Genomic DNA, 17639 nt, shown 5'->3' with positions numbered 1-17639 from the left:
CCTAACGCTGGTAACAGTCACCCTAAGATGCTCAGGACAAGGAAAGAGTAAGAGTGGAGACCAGGCCCCACCCCCACCACCCCGGACTAGGTTAGTAGCACAAACATGGCGGTCCCTCAGCTGAGGTGAGGGGGACCCAAGCGTTTCCGAAGCCGTCACTCTGGGCCGGAGAAGCCCGAGCGTCGCCGAAGAGTCCCGAGGCCGCGCCGGCGATGAGCTCAGCGCTCCCGAGCGTTGCCGAAGAGTCCCGAGACCAGGCCGGCGATGAGCTCAGCGCTCCCGAGCGGAGCCGAAGAGTCCCGAGGCTGGGGCGCCGACCGCGAAGATGCCGCAGGCTCCAAGCTCGAGCTTCCCCGAGCGCTGCCGAGGCCCGGCCGTGGGGGGAGGGCGCAGAGGCGGGCGGCGGGGCCGAGCGAGCGCGCCCAGCCGGATGTGAGCGGGCGGCCGTTTCCTGTTTCCTCGACTCTCGCGCAGCCTTGGGTGGTGGCCGCAGCCTCGTCGCTGCTTACGGGCGCACAGGGCGGAGGCGGCCGAGGCCGGGCGCACAGACCCGCGGGCTCCTCGCTTCGCCGCCGCCCCGATGCAGGCCATCAAGTGTGTGGTGGTGGGAGACGGGTGAGTCCGCCCCGCCGCCGCCCCGCGCGGGACTTGGTCGGGCCCGGCCGCCCGCCCGCAGGGAGGAGCCGCGCCCTCCTGGCCCGGGGCGCCTCAGGGCGGCGGCCCCGACTCCTTCTCCCCCCCGGCCTGGGGTGGGGGCTGTGGGCCTTTGGGCCCCTTGTGTCCCCCTGGGTAGCTGGGAGCCCGGGGGAAGGTGCTGGCTTTAAACCTTCCTGGGAATCATGGGGGTCCGTATCCATCTCCATTTTGCTGCTGGCGGCTTCCCCCAGCCGCGGCCGGGCCCTTCCTTGTGTCCCTAGCGGGATCCGTGCCCCGGTTCAAGGGTTTGGTTGCACAGCGCTCCTGAGCGAAGCCACTTCTGAGATAACTGGACGGGAAAGTCGGTCCCGTTGTCTCCAAACTACTTTTTAAAAACAGTGGATGGCATGCGGTGACTTCCTGCGCACCGGCAGGGTTTCACAACCCGCCTTTACAGCCAGGGGTTACATTTGCAGGTGATATAATCAGAGTCCGTTGCAAGATCTTTTGGGCAGGGACCATGCTTTACTGTATGAGTGTTACCTAACACAATAGGGTCTGAGCCCTAATTGCGACCTCTAGCTATACAGCTAGATGACAGATAATTAGAAACTTGACATGTGCATCGTCTGTAGAGAATTATTTATACCTGTAATGTTTTGTAGGTATTATTGTTTAAAGCTATTTTTAGGATGCTTTTAAGTCTGACTTTATGCATAGCTGTTGGTGTTCAGTGCAGAGACTGTGTGTACCGTGTTTGTTCCTCTTGACATTTTGACGTTAGATACTGTTGAATGTGCTCCATGTAGAAACTCTTCTAGGGATTTTGGAGACTTTCTTACTGGATGTCAGAGCTCAGGGGAGCATCACAAGCCAGCTGGAAAACAAGACTCGTCTTATGCAGTTAGATTTTTTTTTTTTAAGTGGAAACAAAAATCCCAGTGTAGTCTGAGCATAATCGGGTATCACAGAAAAAACTTGCATAGATAGATTGAAGGGCATAATTACAGCTAGAAGAAATTTCCATAAGCTTTGTGTAATACAGTGTGGTGGTTTCATCTTTAAGTTAATGATCAACTTGTTAGGAGAGCCCTAAAAAGTTAGCATGTATTAAGACTTAAAAATAAAATGTTTAAATGGTTTAACATAAGTGCTGGTTTTGATATTGTATGAGATGCCTGTCTTGCTTTTATTGCTTGTGCTGCACGAGAGGAGTGTCCTAACACATTTGACTGAGATTTGTTGATAGTGCTGCAACTTACTGGGACTGATAAAAATGGCCAACTGTGATTTTTTTGTTTGTTTGTTTCTAGTTGGTTTAAATTGATGTAAAATATTTTTTACATCAAAATTGTTGTCTTATTTGTCTTCTTTTAATAGAAATGTTTTGTCTGTTCATTCAGTGTTTTGAAGGCATGATTCTAGATTCAATGTAATAATTCCTATTTAAAATTTTCTTTACACTTAGTATCACTTACTAAATAAGTAGTTGCTTTTTGTGTTTCTCAAAAAACTTTAGAAGACTGCTGCTTTAGGTGGGACAGGCTACAAGCTCAGTCTTTATTACTAAAGCCCATATTTAAAAAAATAGGTACTTAGGACACTGTATTAATAAACAATACCGTATTCAAAAACCCAGAAGGCTTTTAAACTAGAGAGGAATGTTACTTTTAGAAACCATTGCAAACCAATGTGACAGCATTATTCTGGTATATGAAAGCTGGAAAACAAAAGCCAGTGATTCTCAATAAGGGTGCCATGGCACCCGGTGGTGCTTTGAGTTCCTTCCAAGGGTGCTGCAGGGTGCCATGCAGTGTTAGTGCTGTTAGATGTACATGCATGTACATTATTCACAAGATGAATCAAAAAATTTCAAATAAGAAATCCATTGTGCTCAAAACTTTCTGACCTGTGTTTTTCCATGTTCTTTGCAACAGAACTGCTCCATTATTTTTCTATAGTAAAAAATTAGTAAAAACTTTTTTTTTCTTTTTTAAAGCTGGTATTTTCTGAGGGATGTGGCTTGAGTCTAAAAAGGTTGAGAACCACTGACCTGGCTGAATGAAGTGCAGGGAATAAGCAGCTTAAATAGTGAAAAGTAAACTTTCTTTTTTTCTGCTGATATTCTTGTAATGTTCTTGTTTGTCTTAGGTATTTTACAGATTTCATAGACATTAGGGGCTGGAAGGGACCTTGTGAGATCGAGTCCAGCCCCCTGCTATAGGCAGGAAGTCAGCTGGGATCAAGTGATCCCAGCAAGAAAAATATCCAGAATTTTTTTAAAGAGTCTAGAGTAGGTGCTTGCATCACCTCTGGGGGGAGTCTGTTCCAGACCCTGGACATTCATACCATAAATAACTTTCTTTTCTTATGTCTCGTCTGAATCGGCCTTCCTGGAGTTTATGGCCATTAGACCTTGTTATCCCTTGGGGAGCTCTGGTGAACAGCTGTTCTCCCAGGTCCTCATGTACCCCTTTTGTATAATTGTAGGCTGCTACCAAGTCAACCCTGAGCCTTCTCTTTTTTCCAGACTGAAGAGTCCTGGATCCCTCAGCTTCTCCTTGTACAGGCTGCCCTCCAGGCCTTTAATCTCTTTACAGTGCTCTCCTCTAGACTGTCTCGAGCTTTTCCACATCCCTTCTGAAGTGGGGGGCCCAAAACTGGATACAGTACTCCAGCTGTGGCCTCACCAAGGCTGAGTAAAGCAGGAAGATGATGTCCCTGGTTTTGCTTGAAATGCATTGGTAGATCCATGCCAGAGTTTGGTTTGCTTTGCCAGCCACAGCAATTAAAAATGTCTTTTGAAGCAGTTGACTCTTTCCACCCTCCAGCTGAGTGCAGGAATTCTAAACTGCTTCCTGTAATGCAGCACTCCTAAAGAAACATATTTCTGGTGGGTGGCTAATTTTCATCCCACTGACAACCTCACCTTTCCCTATCATGGTCTGCCATTCTTCAGTCGATAGAACAATGCCATAGATGGAAATTTTAGAACAAAACCTCCTCAAACTGAATAATATTCTGCTTAATCTAGAATGTAATAGTGCCTTTCAGTAAGGGAAAGATTTTAATTCTTAAGTGATAACCTGCTATTTTTATCCTAGGAGAGTTGTGTATGCCATTTTAAATTTTATAAAATATGAGAAAAGAGCTAGGCCTTAGGCCATATCATGCAAAGCAGTATTCTATTTCAGGTAGACTGGTAAAAGAAAGGAATTCCAACAGATATTAACAGGATGCTATTGGTTCTTTGGCATCTGATTTTAGGGAAGTGTTAAATAAAGTGCTTCAGCTGGCCTCTACGGCCATGGTTGTAAGGGCTGTGTTCTCACAGTCAGTATACGAGAAGTCTCCTGCCATAGCACTACCATTTGTGCAGCTCTATTGGTGTGGGCAATGGAGGGAATGCTGCTGTACACTGCCTGCCAGCATCTTTATTACGATGTCATCTTATCCTGTTCAAAGTAGGTGTAGTATGGTAGGAAATTTCTCAAGCTTCTTAGTTATAGCTAAGGAGAGAGAAGTTCCTGGGTTTCCAGGTACTAAAAACCTTGTGAAATCCTACACAAGTCACTACCTTGAATTGTACCTGGAAGCGAATGGACAAATTTGGTATAATAATTACTGTAAAACTAATTATGGTGTCTCGTTTGCCTGTGTGCTACCAATCTAATCTAGAAAATTCTTGTGGTTAACAGGGACAAATCTGAATTACAGCCTAATGTTACTAATTTAGGATTCTCTAGTAGGGTTGCAAGGTTGAATGTATGGTTAAATAATTGATGGCATTTTTGTAATACTTCCCAGATTGATCTGCAGAAAAAATTAAAACCATCTGTTGATCCATCTTAATTTCCAGCCCTCAGGTGTAAAGATTTATTTGCTATACAGTTAGATGCCTCCCTTAGCAAGTGGCTAAATGCTTTTCAAACTAAGTTTGTTAACATAATGCTTTAATAGGAGATGAGGAATAAAAATTAATGTAGGATTACCATAGTGAAGGTAGGTGTTACATGTTCGTTTCTGAGGTTGGTAACTACGCAAATCTGATTCATAGGGCAGTGAGCCAAGAGGCTAGTGAGGCAGGAAACCTAAAATGGAACACAGGGTTGTTGGGCCTGTTTTTTCTTGTTTAACAACTGTCTGGTGCATGCTGCAGAAGAACCATGCTACAGTTTTGAGACTGGAATGAAATTTTTTTTTATCACCTCTTTCCTGAGCTGCTCTGAGTAACCACGACAGTCTCTTTACTTGGTGAAATGAAGGGAGGCAGTCAAAAGGGGTAGGGGGGAAAGTGTTCTTTAGTCACTGATGAAGATATGGAATTCAGTACAAAACAGGATGTATTGTATGATAGACTTGTTTAGGATGGGCCTTTGAGCCTGACTGTGTTGTAGATTCTACAGAAGGTTTTGCGGAAGTCCTAGCAAGGGGCTTAAAGGATATGGCTTTTTTGAATTCATAGTTTTGATGACTCAGTTATAAATTAGACCAGTCTATTCAGTTCTCTGGCATTCTGAAAAGGCTTGGTTAAAAAATGTTCTTTCAAATTTTCTTTTTGGAACTGTTGAATACCCCAGTGCGTTAGTGTCTTCGTTATAGAAGTCTATTAGTTTAATTCTATATAAAATAAAAATTAAACTCATAGGCTAATATATGTATATTATCCACGGGATATATATCCATATATATTTTATACAAAAAATTAAAAGATGTGTGGGGTTACCATCTTCAGAGAATGCCAACAAGCCCTGAGTCTGGAAATGTGTAATTTGTGTACAGAGCTTTATAGTACTTAGCATTTATGCTGTGCTAATCTTGGGATATTAATCCTTACAGCAGACATGTGATGCAAGTAATGAATGCCTACTTTGCAGGCTGGGAAAATGTAGAGAGGCTGTGGCATAGCTGAGACTACAATTCTGGGAGTTGCTGGTTTCTTGTCCTGAGCCCAAATGCTGAACTACGCTACACCCATCCATGGCTTATACCAGGGGTGGCCAGAGTTACTCACCCTCAGAGCCACATCCCATCCTCTACCAAAGTTCAAGAGATGGAGGGGTGGGGGGTGCTGAGTGACCTGGAATACAGGTGACTCCCCTCCCCCCAAAGCCCTGCACTGCCTAGCTACTGGCTTTCCCCATGGGGAGCATGCCCTGTGGGCCAGCCTAGCACCTGAGCTGGCAGTCCCAGCGGGAGAGAAGGAGGGAGGAGGGTGGACTCAGGGCATGTTCCCTGGGAAAGCTGGCGTGATGGGAGGTGCTGGGCTGCGCTGTCCCCCGGAGCCACCTTGGGGAGAAGCGGGCAGGGCCTTGGCCAATTTCCAAAGAGTCGCAAGTATTGTGCTGGTGAGCTGCATGTGGCTTGTGAGCTGTGGTTTAGCCACCATGGGCTTAGACTTATAAGATTCTGGATATTTCAGGCATCTTTGGTTTCTCCACAGATATTTCTGATAGGAGGGTTCCCAGCCCATCTCATGTATACAACTGTAAAACTCACCTGAAACTGCAGTAAAAATTCAACACTAGTCAAGCAGTAGATGTCATAATTAGAAGTATCATTTGGCACAAAACATAGTGCAGCCCTGAACAGGAAAACCTCAGTTTCTGAAAGGCTGAAACTCAGACATTTTTCATACTTCTTTTGAAGAAATTAAAATGTGGTGAGGGTAAATTTTGTAAGACCAAAAAATGACGATAGAGTGGGGATTGTGTTGAAAGGAAAGGGAGAATTGCAAATTGCAGCTTAACACGTGGAATAAAACGCCAAAGAACCATCCTGGTCAGATTGGGCCTGGATTTCTCTAAGGCTCAAACGTTACCGTAATATAGCTTGTCATGATCGTACGGTATTATTGAACTGAGATTTAAAAGAAGGTGGTGAAGAATCTTATTACTGGCAGTGTTGCAATAAATGGAGTAACTTCTAGCTCTGACAAAGCACGGGTCTTGCCTAGTACACTTTAGTGCTTGACCATATTCCAACTTCTGGAGCCTTTTAATGAAATCTAAAGGACAAGAGGATGTTTTTAGCAGTGATGTTTTAATTATGGAGATTTCTTTTAACATTACTAAGTAAGGTAAATACAGCAGAGAGTGTGGCTGGCCTTATGAACACCAACAATGAAAGATACGTGTGCTATTCTGAATAGTAGTTGTATAACCCTTGGAAACGCATCAGGGGTTAAAAGAGTGCTGGTGTCTTGTTTAATCAGCACACTGCTTGCCCAAAACTTCTACATGGACATAACGCATGTCTTGCATAGGATGAACATCTTTTAAGAAAGAAGTAATCAGCAGGAAGAACATAATCCCACAACTAATATCTCTCTGCAGCAATTAATTGTGAAGACATCCTCTGGAGTCTGTTGTTGAAGGATATTGCTCTTAAGTGAGAAGCAAATATGAAACCTAGAGGAACTTGAAAGTATCAGAAGCCTGCTTTCTTTTCAGATGCTGAGTCTCTTTGAAAGAGAATTAAGTAGTCAGATCTCAAGTATCTTAGCCTTGTTAATTGAAACAGTTATACAAATTTAGTTTGTCCCTTCTCTAGTGTTTGACTTGGGAGAATGCTAGGAGTAGAGAACTGACTGTTGGGCTCTAAAAGAAGCGTGGAAGACAGATGTCTCTGAATTATCGGAACCTGTTTGGGATTTTTTAAATTTTTGCTGGGGGAAAGATTTTTTTAAGTGCACACAACTCGGTTTCAATGTTAGGTTATGGTTTTGACTAAGTAATTTCCACAAGATGGCTGGGTTTCCAAGGAAGTGATGTTACATTTTCAATGTCACGTTGCAGTATTATGACTTGCTCTGAAAGGCTGCCACTTCTGTTTCACTGAGCCCTCTAAAATGGCGTTGTGATAAACTGGCAATAGTTTCTCATCAGAGTTAGGTAATGTATGAGTTAGGTAAAAGTATGTGTTGTCTGAAAGGTGAGGTGAGGCATTTGAAAGAGCTGTATGAATGGTGGCTGTCATTTCTATTCAGTGAAACTGGTTAAGACACAGCAAAATGAGTGGGCTACTAATATATGTGGCCTCATTAATTTAAGCTTGAACAAACTAGTCTAGGTCATAATGTTTGTATATTTTGGAAGATACCTATTAAATTACTCAGATCCACCTTGACCACTAAGAATCAGAAGTTTATCTTCTGACTAGTCTGCTTACTAGTCAAGTCAGCTTCAAGCCCAGGCTTGACCCCTTACAAATTCAGGTTTAAATTTAAACTTCTTGTAAATGGATGAATGAATGTAGTTTGGAGGGGGACTGCGAAGGGTTGGTTATATTTGGAAGGCTTTTTATTTCTCATCACATGTAAAAGTACTACCTTAAATGACTTTAATCTCTTTACAGTGCTGTAGGTAAAACATGCCTACTCATCAGTTACACGACCAATGCTTTTCCTGGAGAATACATCCCCACTGTGTAAGTATAATCATGAAACCTTATGAACTAATTTAATGCATTCTTTACACTTGCCATCATTGGAGTTTATATAGTTTAAATAAGCAGGAAACATCTTTCAGCTTTGTCTGAAAGGTTAATTTCAACTCTAGATTTATTTCACAAGAAATATTTTTTTGGCTTGCACTAACCTGTTTGTCAGGTGGCCATGTGCAATAGTATTTATGTGATAAGTTGTTTTTTGTGGACTCTTGATCAGTTCACATCTACTTTGCCCAATAACTCATCTCTTCTGGGACTATGTTAACATTGTCAGCTACAGTTATCTTTAAAGAAAACCTCATGGTTACTTCCGAAGGCAGAGTTCTTATGTCCAAGTGACATTCAAGGTTCAGACTCTTGCAAACCCTTCAGGACTGCAGACAGAATCACAAGGAGCATTTTTTTTTGTCTGTCTGTGGTTTTGTTCTGTTTTTTAAATACTTACTAGAGAGCTGGTAGGGTTTTTGTGCCTTCTTGCAAGCCTTCCTCAGTTGCCAAGTGCAGTTCCTATAGTAAGCATTACTAAAGAACCGCTGTTATTTTGGTACTTTATGTGATTTTGTAGTTAAGGGTTTTCAACACGTATTATTTAAATCCCTGTTTTTAAGGCATTTGTAATGTAATTCACCACCCCCCTCCAATTCAGGGTAGGGTGGAGCTTTTTACACAGGCAGCTTTCCGTGCTCTGCTTTGTCTTCATTTAAAATATAAAACATGTAATTGTTCTCCTACAAATGGTAAAAGTACAGCTGAGATTTTCAGGTACTAAAATATATTGTACTATAAATGCACTGTGGAAATGTTTCTCTTCCTATTGGCCACAGCTGCCCTTATTTTGCTATACCTTTTCTTTTTCCTCAAGTTATACTGTAAATACCTCAGTGAATTTTCATAGGAAACATTTTAATGTAGTCCATCCTTAGACTTTGCAATTTATTACTGTTTTATAGACAAAAGTTTACTGCATTCTCAGTTCTGGCTTAAGTGTCATAAAAAGTGGTGGTCTTAAAAAGGATCTTGCCTGTTTATCTATTCGCCTCTGAGTAGAATTTTCCAAATCATTTTGATCCCCTAAATTTACAAGGCTTGTATTTGCCCACTGAGACTCTTAAATTCCGTATTAAGTATTACTCATCTCACTTCTTTTGTTACGTGCATAGAACGATAACAATAGGTTTTTAATTCTTACACAATACAGAGGCAGATTAGGTGGCTGATAAGTGTCCCATTCAGAGGAGTACATATTTGTCAGTTAAGTGAATCACCTTTTTTCCCAGACTTGTTTGCTTAGCAGTTTTGCACGTTTTCTGATGGAAGGTAATGAAAAGAGACTAACTCCAGCAGGCTTAGTTTGAGCTGCATTTTCCCCTCTAATATTCCATATCAGACTTAATATTTAAAGAATAATAATTCATTATTTGGGGCAGGAGGCTGTACCCTGGCAAGTGCCTTTTCTGTCCATTGTGTTTGAGTGGGATTTTGAGAGCTCAGCCTTTGGGACTTATTGCAGAAGAAGAATTTGGTTCCAGCTTGGAAGCATTTCAGATGATCTCACTTTGTATTTTATTTTATAGCTTTGACAACTACTCTGCTAATGTAATGGTTGATGGAAAACCAGTGAACCTGGGTTTATGGGATACAGCTGGACAAGAGGACTATGACAGATTACGTCCATTATCATATCCGCAAACAGTAAGAATCTATAGCACAAGAGTTGAAATTACGTTTATAGTCTAAGTCTAATTGTCGTTACTGAATATGGGTATGGTTAACATCCATATTTAATAGCAAAATTAACCTCTTGCAAATTTCTGCTTAATGCTGCAGGTGTAATACTTTAGTATACTTCAGTATGAGACCATTCTGCATTTAGCAGATGTTAAAACCTGCATTGCCCATGTATGCTGATGTGTGTTGCCTTTTTATGTAGTTGCAGCCCCAGAATTAACTGGAATATTTATAAATTTGGTGAATGGAGTAGTCTCATCAGCAAGTCCATTCATTTAAGGTTAGCATGCCTGCCAAAAGTAGGATTTGTCTTTTTGTTTCTCAGGCGTGCTGTTTTGGTTGCCCACTGACATGAACATTGCTAAGCACTTGATGTCATTCAGCCTCATTTGGTTCCAAAGGTAGTATTAAATGTGCAGGCAGCATGCCTGTAAAAGAAAATGTTGCTATTGATGTGGGCACTGTTCCGTTGGAGTTCTTAAATTATTTCAGCCCAAGGCAGTTTTTATGGTGCTCTTACAGTTACAATATTAAACTAGGGAGAAACGTACATGTTGCTTCATTGCTTGCAATCTGTCAGATCTTGAATATGCATATGCTGTCCCCTGCTTCTCTAGGATAGGGAAAATGAAGTAGTCTTCTCTGTCTGTAGCCATCACAACAGCTCAGCTAATATCTTCTAGATGCTAGTCTCCTGAAGCTGTCTTCTGCCAAGCCCAGTGGTCTCGGTTTGAGCAGATTCCTTTTTCTGACAGAACTGTCCTTGTTCTAAAGGAAAGTAGTAATTTGTAGTTATTACAGCAGAATAATTACTAGCTACTACAATGCAGGAAGCTGGCCTTTGTGTTTTCAGATCTGGTTCAGTTAGCCTGTGGTCTGCCTGCACTCTCTAAGACAATGGACTTTTATTGAATGAACAGTACTATTTAAATTTCTGGTAAACATATCTTAATTCATTAGTCTCATTTCTCATTGTGCCTACAAGTCCTTACAGTTAAGTTTTCTTCTCCACTCGTACACTAGAGGCTGCTGCTATTGTGTCAGTTAGAGAACGGCAGCAAAACTGCCAGAAACTTCTGCTTCTCCCAGCAGCTAGGAAGAAAAAGCAGTTATTAGACCCTCTTCATAGTAGGTGATGAAATTGGTAAGACTGCCCAAGAGCCTGTCAGCATCATGGAAACACAGGCTGCAGTCAAGTTTGAACAGATGAAAGGATGTGGGAGGAGGGACCATAGGCCAAGCTATGCTTTGGGGGTGGGCCATCCTTTCATACCTGGTGCAGTGAGCAGTGTGTGTGGGCCTGTGTGATTTGGGGTTATAGCACACAACAGATATTGCATGCAGTGTATAATGGATCTGTCTTGCACCATTAATAATGACTCTTGCACCATAAATAATGATTGTAATTTATGTGCAAACACTTGGAGAATATGCTGTACTGTGTACTGTTTTTTAGCAAAGAGGAGTCTAAAAACAGAAAATAAACTCATATTTTAGGCACTGATTTTATTTTAAATGTTTCCCCTCTCCCCAGTCTCTTGTGCTAATGCTTACCCAGCTTTAGACAACACTGCCTCATCTTGTATTTTGAGCTTCTTGGTTTCACTATTTAAAAATATGCTGTTGCTAGAAATCCTTGGTCATGGTTATAATGCGAATTAGAAAGCATCAGTTCAGGCAGAACCTGACTTCTCTCTGGATCCTGACTTTCACCAAACAGTGACAGCAAACTTGACAGGAACCTGTTTGTGAAGCCACGTGCAAAGTCAGGCTTTGCTGAATGCCATGACAGTACTGTCAGCGATACTTTTGATTGGAGGGCATGTGTGTATGTATGGAGTGTTCCTAGTATGTTTTTCGAGCAGAGTCTGTGCTGACCCATGTGCTGGCAGGCTTTGCATTGAGCCCATGGCCCCCAAGCCACAGTTTTGTCATTCTGCTGCGTGTAGAGGACAGTACATGTTTAAAGCCAGGCCTGTGTTCACAATGTTGTGTGTGGAGGTGAGCTGTTTTGGGGCTAAGTGTAATGGTCAGGTAGCTTCAAGAAGTGCTTGTGCACACGCTTTGATCAAAGAGCATATGCAGCTGTTAATGGTGACTTGGGCATAGACAATGTAAGGAGAACTTTGGACGTAAGGGACCTTAGCAGCTGAGATGGTGTAAGATTCCCTGAGGTGTGTTGGAGAATGGCCTCAAAGTGCTGTCTTTGGAACAAGTCCTTCGCTGAACCTGTAGGGATCCACAGCGGGAATGTTGCTGTAACCTGGATGTTAGAAGAGCATTAAAAATGTGTCTGCAGATGGGGAAAATACCAGCTCTGCTGCATCTCTGAATCAGAGGGCATACAATTTTAATAGTATGGGTCAGAATTTGCCTTGGATGCTTCATAGGGGAAAAGTTTCTTCACCGACTAGATTTAAAAGTCAGTTCAAGGAGAGCTTTGGGAACCATGTGAATGGAAAGGTAGCGTGCTTCCTAGGAAAAGACCAGTCAAGTAGCAGTCTGGCCAGAGACCAAACTGTATCTGCAGATATTCTCAGCTGTAGGATTGTCACAGAAAGGCTCCATATAGTCTTTCAGTTCAGTGGATCTATCAGTGTGTTATCAGGCTGTTTTGATATCTGGGCACTAAAGCATGCTCCAGACTTTGCTACCTTGACATACTCTATCTTCCTTATTTGGAAAATCTTTGAAAAGTACCTGATTAAATAAATTCTAATTTTTTTTCACTACAAAACTTTTTTTCTCATCCATTCAGTTCCACTGTTGTGGGGCCTTCAGACTCAAAAAGCAGTTTGCTGTTGTCTTTGTCACTAACCTATTTCTACATCTTTGGAAAAGACTCCTGTCAGGCTTTTCTGGAAGTAATGCGTGTCAGGTAATGTGGCACTGGCCAGCTGAGTGTTTTCCTTTTGAGGGGAAAGTTCTGTGAGGATTGATGAGCACAGAAATTATGAGAAGAAATGGTTCATTAAGAGCACACTTAAAGGTATTCCTGAACTTAATTTATGTCATACCTGTTATTAGGTTGGAGGGACCAGTGGTAAGAATGTAACTTCCAGTCTGAAAGATCAACCTATTTCCGTATGTAACACTTTCAGTAAATTTTGTTTCCCAGTTCTGTTCTTTTTTGCTTAAATAGTGATAAATTGGCCCCTATTTTACTAGACTACAACTTTTTCTTGTGCTTAGAGTATATATCTCTTGGATCTGTATTATTGCTTTATTGATGTGAGTGTGCTGCTAGCTCTGTAAATCAGGGCTCTGAAGAGTAACCAAACAAGAAGCTAAAATGTTGTTTGCCCATGCATTGATTAGATGTGTGATATGCAGGAGCCAGTGGAAAGTTGCAGATAATTCACAGAACTTCTTGTCAATCCAAAGCACTGAGCCTCTGGAGGAAAGTGGGGAGGAATCTGTGCGATGCACAGAATTGGAAAACAGAAGTAGTGGCCATAGTATCACGTTGTTTGGTGTTGCACACCTTTCTTCTTCGGTGTTCTGGCTATGGAAATGTGCTTGGGTGATGCATGAATAAATGGGTTGCAAGTGCATAGCAACGCAGGTGTCAGTAGTTGACCTAACACAATGCCTTGAAATGCACCACGATTGACTAACATTATGACATGCCTCTCATTTCTTAACAGATTTAGCTCATACTTGTGTTTGCTTTGTTGTGGGATGGGGAAAGCTGGAGCTTGTGAGACTTGTTCAGGTGTAAGAATAATGTAGCAGGATTAGTAATATTTAATGCATCAAGTCTGGTTAGCCAGGTGAACATTTTCTCAACAGCTCTAGAAACAGGTAAGCCTATGAACCTGATCAGCCTTTGAAACATGCACTTTCTAGAAGTTGCTACAAAATCTTGTTGGTTGTTTTTTTAAATCTATTTTGCAGTTATCTTTTCTTTGAAATTTTTTAAAACCCCGGTGATTTATTGCAGTAATTGGCCTCTACCTTTCAGTTGAAAGACAAGCAGTGTACGCTACATAAAGGCTTCCGCTGTCTGAGTTAGTTGCATAAGTAAAGAATGGGAGGGTGGGCTAGTCGGGTCAGTGCGGTCATGGTTTTTAGAACTCCCCTAATTCTAACTGAGCTGGAGGAAGGAAACTCTAAAGCGTGTTAATGCAAAAATAATATCTGATGAGTGTGAAACCAGTGCAGGGTTCACTGTAATCTCTGCACAGCAGTTATGCTGTGGAAAATAAATTTATCGGATGAAAATCAGCTTAGATGGGCTAAGAATATTTTACATGGAAGCCAAAATTGCACCTGTTTGTTCAAACTGAAAGCTCTTGGAACTAGCGTTATTTCCTGTCAGAAGCAGTGGAACAGTTGCACCTCATACTTTAAATCCCATGTTAGCAAGCTAGGTGTGAGCTTGTGTAAAGCTTGACTCACTTGAATTCTCCTTGTGTGAAAGATGGAGAGAAGTCTGCAGTTCTTATGATTCTTCTTACTACCTACAACTTCTACTGCTCCTCGCATTTGTTTGTTGTTCGTTTTCAGGGACTTTTTCAAGGTTCTTCTTATCTTCAGTGGTGTTTGAGTATCACAGATCTCAAATGTAGGGAGCAAGACTTGAAAATGCAAGCATGCTGCTAGCATAACTGTTCCAGTGTTTATAATCAACCAGCTCAGTAACTGAGTCAAAAGCCTAATTGTATTAATGAATGTGTTCTCCAGTGTTCTAGTATACTGAGCTAACTTTGAAAACTTGCTTTATAGGATGTGTTCTTAATCTGCTTTTCACTTGTGAGTCCTGCTTCCTTTGAAAATGTCCGTGCTAAGGTAAGTGCAGCCTAGAGAGCACTCTTTCCTTGAGATTGATTTGGGTCTTGTTTTGTCAGGTTTCAACCTGTATTCTTTCCCTTGATTCAGGGAAATGAGGCTCACATGCCCAGTGCTGGGACCAATCTTCTGTAAAAACAGATGGTCATTGTCAAGTAGCATGATGGAACAGTGCAACTTTTCTTAATTGTGCAGGAAGACTTAGCAAATTTGTCTTAAGATGCACCTTGGTGAGGGGAAGTCTGTTTTATTCCTGTTATGATTTTTCCATGGCCAAGGAGAAATTATCTATACCCTTGTGTTGGACTTCTCCCATGGATGGGCTTTGCAAAAAACCGAAGAGCAAACAAAGTTGCATTAGGGTTTTTCACCCTGGATAATTGACGCCTTCTGGCTAAGACAGGGAGTTGAATCTCTGTATCTGTAAATGCAGGAGGACATTTACAGTATAAAAAGGAGGTCTTGTGGGGGTTTGCTTTCTCTTTTATTGTATTGTAAAGGAGTTTGGGGAGGTTTTGGTAGGGAAAGTATTTGAAAGCCTTACATGAAAGTTGTTGCACATCTGCTTCTCTTTTATTTTTTTCCAGTGGTATCCTGAGGTGCGGCACCATTGCCCCAACACCCCCATCATCTTAGTAGGTACCAAACTTGATCTCAGAGATGATAAAGACACTATTGAAAAACTGAAGGAGAAGAAATTGACTCCAATCACCTACCCACAGGGGCTTGCCATGGCAAAAGAGATTGGTATGATGATTCCCAAGTTAACCTACTAAAATTCATGCTACAGCTTCCTTTTAACAAACAAAAAAATCCCCCCGTTTCTACTGTGGCAATCCACTAAAAGCAGTGTTTTCTGTCACTGGCACATTGTAGAGAACTGTTTTGTAACTTCAGCCTCTTTTGCTCTCCACAGGTGCAGTGAAATACCTAGAATGCTCAGCACTTACACAGCGAGGCCTCAAGACAGTGTTTGATGAAGCTATTCGAGCAGTTCTTTGCCCCCCTCCTGTAAAGAAGAGGAAGAGAAAATGCCTGCTGCTGTAAATGTCACCCTCCCTGCCCCCGCTCCGAACCCCGTGTGCTTTGCTCTGAACAATGGAGCATTCACATTCAATGCCAAGTTTTTCTGTTATAAATTTGTTCTTTCATGACATTTTTGAACCAATCAACAATTTCAGTTTCACTTGTTTTAAAGTATGAGAATTGCTTTTCATTCTACTAAAAGTGAAATCTTAAAAGACCTATGTAAAGCCTTATTTTTAAAGTCCTATTCTTGCTCAGATTAATCAATTGTTGCCAAACTATCTGTTGAACTAAGTTGCATTGTTGTGCTATGAACACTAAGCACTAAACTGTTTTAAAGACTTCTGTCTTTTAAGAAGACTGTAATGTCTATTAGAAAATGCAAAAACACTCTCATTTTTCACAGAGAAGTATCCTTAGCAAAATGTTGCTAATGCATTCATTAAACACGTTCTCAACCCCGGGTTGTTGCATAGCATTGTGTATCAAACCTAAATGAGTACGAGAATTGATATTGACTGACCACCTTGAGTCACAGTAAAAAATGCTTTGTCACTGGTAAGGGCTCAGTTGCAATTTAGTTCTTACTACTACAATTAAATATAAACATTCTTAATTGAAGTTTATCTAGTCCTTTTGATAGCATTGTATTGTGATGGATAGGTGAAGCACTGGTTGGAGATCAAATGAGGTTGCCAGGCAGTATTTGACACTGTACAGATCAATTTACACACTACATTGTCAGAGAAGTTGAAAAGTGAATAGACACTTGTCACAGAAAAACCAGTAAACTTCTATCGCAGATATGCAGTAGATGAAGAGAGGTTGGTGTTCATAGGTAAGTTCTGAATTTCTTTTCAAGTAGGGCATTCACTTGATAATATTTTTGAACTGGTCATTCCCACAACTGTTAAACTTAGAAAAATGCTTTTCTTGTAGAATCTCTACTGAGCAATATAACTTGTATTTTAAAGTCTTTGAGTGATAGAATTTTGCATTTTTTTTGTAGATTAGTTGAAGCATATTCTTATTTTCCTTTTCTGATCCAGTAATGTTTGTGCTTTTGGAGGAGCTCTTTAGTCTTCTATATACTAGATGTAAAAATCAAGTGAGCAGCTTTCCAAGTTTTAGTAATTTTTTTATACTTTAGACTTCCTTAAACTATGAACCTTCTCAAGCATCACTGTTTGCCAGGTATCCCAGCACTGTAACGTTACTAATGCTGACAATTTGTTCTTTACCTCACCTACATGTACATGTGCATCGATTTATTTAGTAACGGTAACTTGGGTCTATGCGGTTCTGTAAATTAGTGCTAGTGCTAACAATGTTCTGTACATTCTAAACACTGGCAAGAATCCAATGTTGAACTCCACCCTTTCAACCACTAGAGCAAAATTTAAAAATCAAGTTGCAAAATTGTGAAGTTTTTACATTGATCTTTTGCTAATGCAATTAGCAGTATGTTTTGCATGTATGACTTAATAAATTCTTGAATCATGTTATTGGTAATGTGTGAATTTCTAAGTAAGGGTTCTCAGACCATGACTGCAGAACTGTGAATGCTTATCATTCTTGGTAAACCATGACAGCAGTGGTTTGTTTGGGACTGGCTTTCTGCCAGTCATGTGCATTTAAAAACAAGCTCTTTAAAATGAGTTACAGTGTTTGAGATGTTTTGGTGGCAGGCATTGAGATTAGTTTTTGGATCTCTGGTCTAAGAACTAAGTTACATGCTTTCCTCAGCCCCCAGCATTGCTCAGACACTGCACTCATTTTGCTTGGCATTGGCTCTTGCTGGCTACTTTAAAGACTTGCAACCTAACTTGTATGCAATGCTTAGTCCTAAACCACTTGTACTCCAGGAACAGGTTTTCAAACTCCTGCAGGAAAAGGCTTGAATTTCATTTTAAGTTGTAGAGGCTGTACAGATGATTTCCCCTCCCCCCACACCCTTTTACAACAGGGTGCTCCATTAGGGTGCTATCTGGTTGTAAAAAGTAAAGCTG

The 17639-nt window shown here is 41.3% G+C and overlaps 1 protein-coding gene across 2 annotated transcripts; it reads left to right on the top strand.

The window, feature by feature from the left end:
* Window positions 1–317: 317 nt before the first annotated feature.
* On the top strand, window positions 318–17132 carry RAC1 (Rac family small GTPase 1). Of its 2 annotated transcripts, XM_090024792.1 has the most exons (7): window positions 318–615; window positions 7993–8064; window positions 9660–9777; window positions 12841–12897; window positions 14542–14604; window positions 15192–15351; window positions 15521–17132. In XM_090024792.1, the coding sequence occupies exons 1-7, from the start codon at window positions 581–583 to the stop codon at window positions 15649–15651; spliced, it is 636 nt and encodes a 211-aa protein (XP_089880918.1). In that variant the 5' UTR covers window positions 318–580; the 3' UTR covers window positions 15652–17132. The 2 variants fall into 2 exon arrangements, with proteins under 2 accessions (XP_089880918.1, XP_089880919.1); XM_090024793.1 differs by lacking the exon at window positions 12841–12897 and having other exon boundaries at window positions 331–615.
* Window positions 17133–17639: the final 507 nt, after the last annotated feature.

Source organism: Crocodylus siamensis, chromosome 12, assembly GCF_052110815.1.
Source record: "Crocodylus siamensis isolate JL-2025a chromosome 12, ASM5211081v1, whole genome shotgun sequence".
NCBI lineage: Eukaryota > Metazoa > Chordata > Crocodylia > Crocodylidae > Crocodylus > Crocodylus siamensis.
This window is presented reverse-complemented; position numbering and strand designations above follow the sequence as displayed.

Bases quoted from the DNA above. Each gene is read 5' to 3' on its own strand.
- RAC1 (XM_090024792.1), top strand. From the start codon at position 581: ATGCAGGCCATCAAGTGTGTGGTGGTGGGAGACGG. The intron at 12,898-14,541 runs GTATGTAACACT...CTTGCTTTATAG, and splicing joins TGAAAGATCAACCTATTTCC to GATGTGTTCTTAATCTGCTT. The intron at 15,352-15,520 runs GTATGATGATTC...TGCTCTCCACAG, and splicing joins TGCCATGGCAAAAGAGATTG to GTGCAGTGAAATACCTAGAA.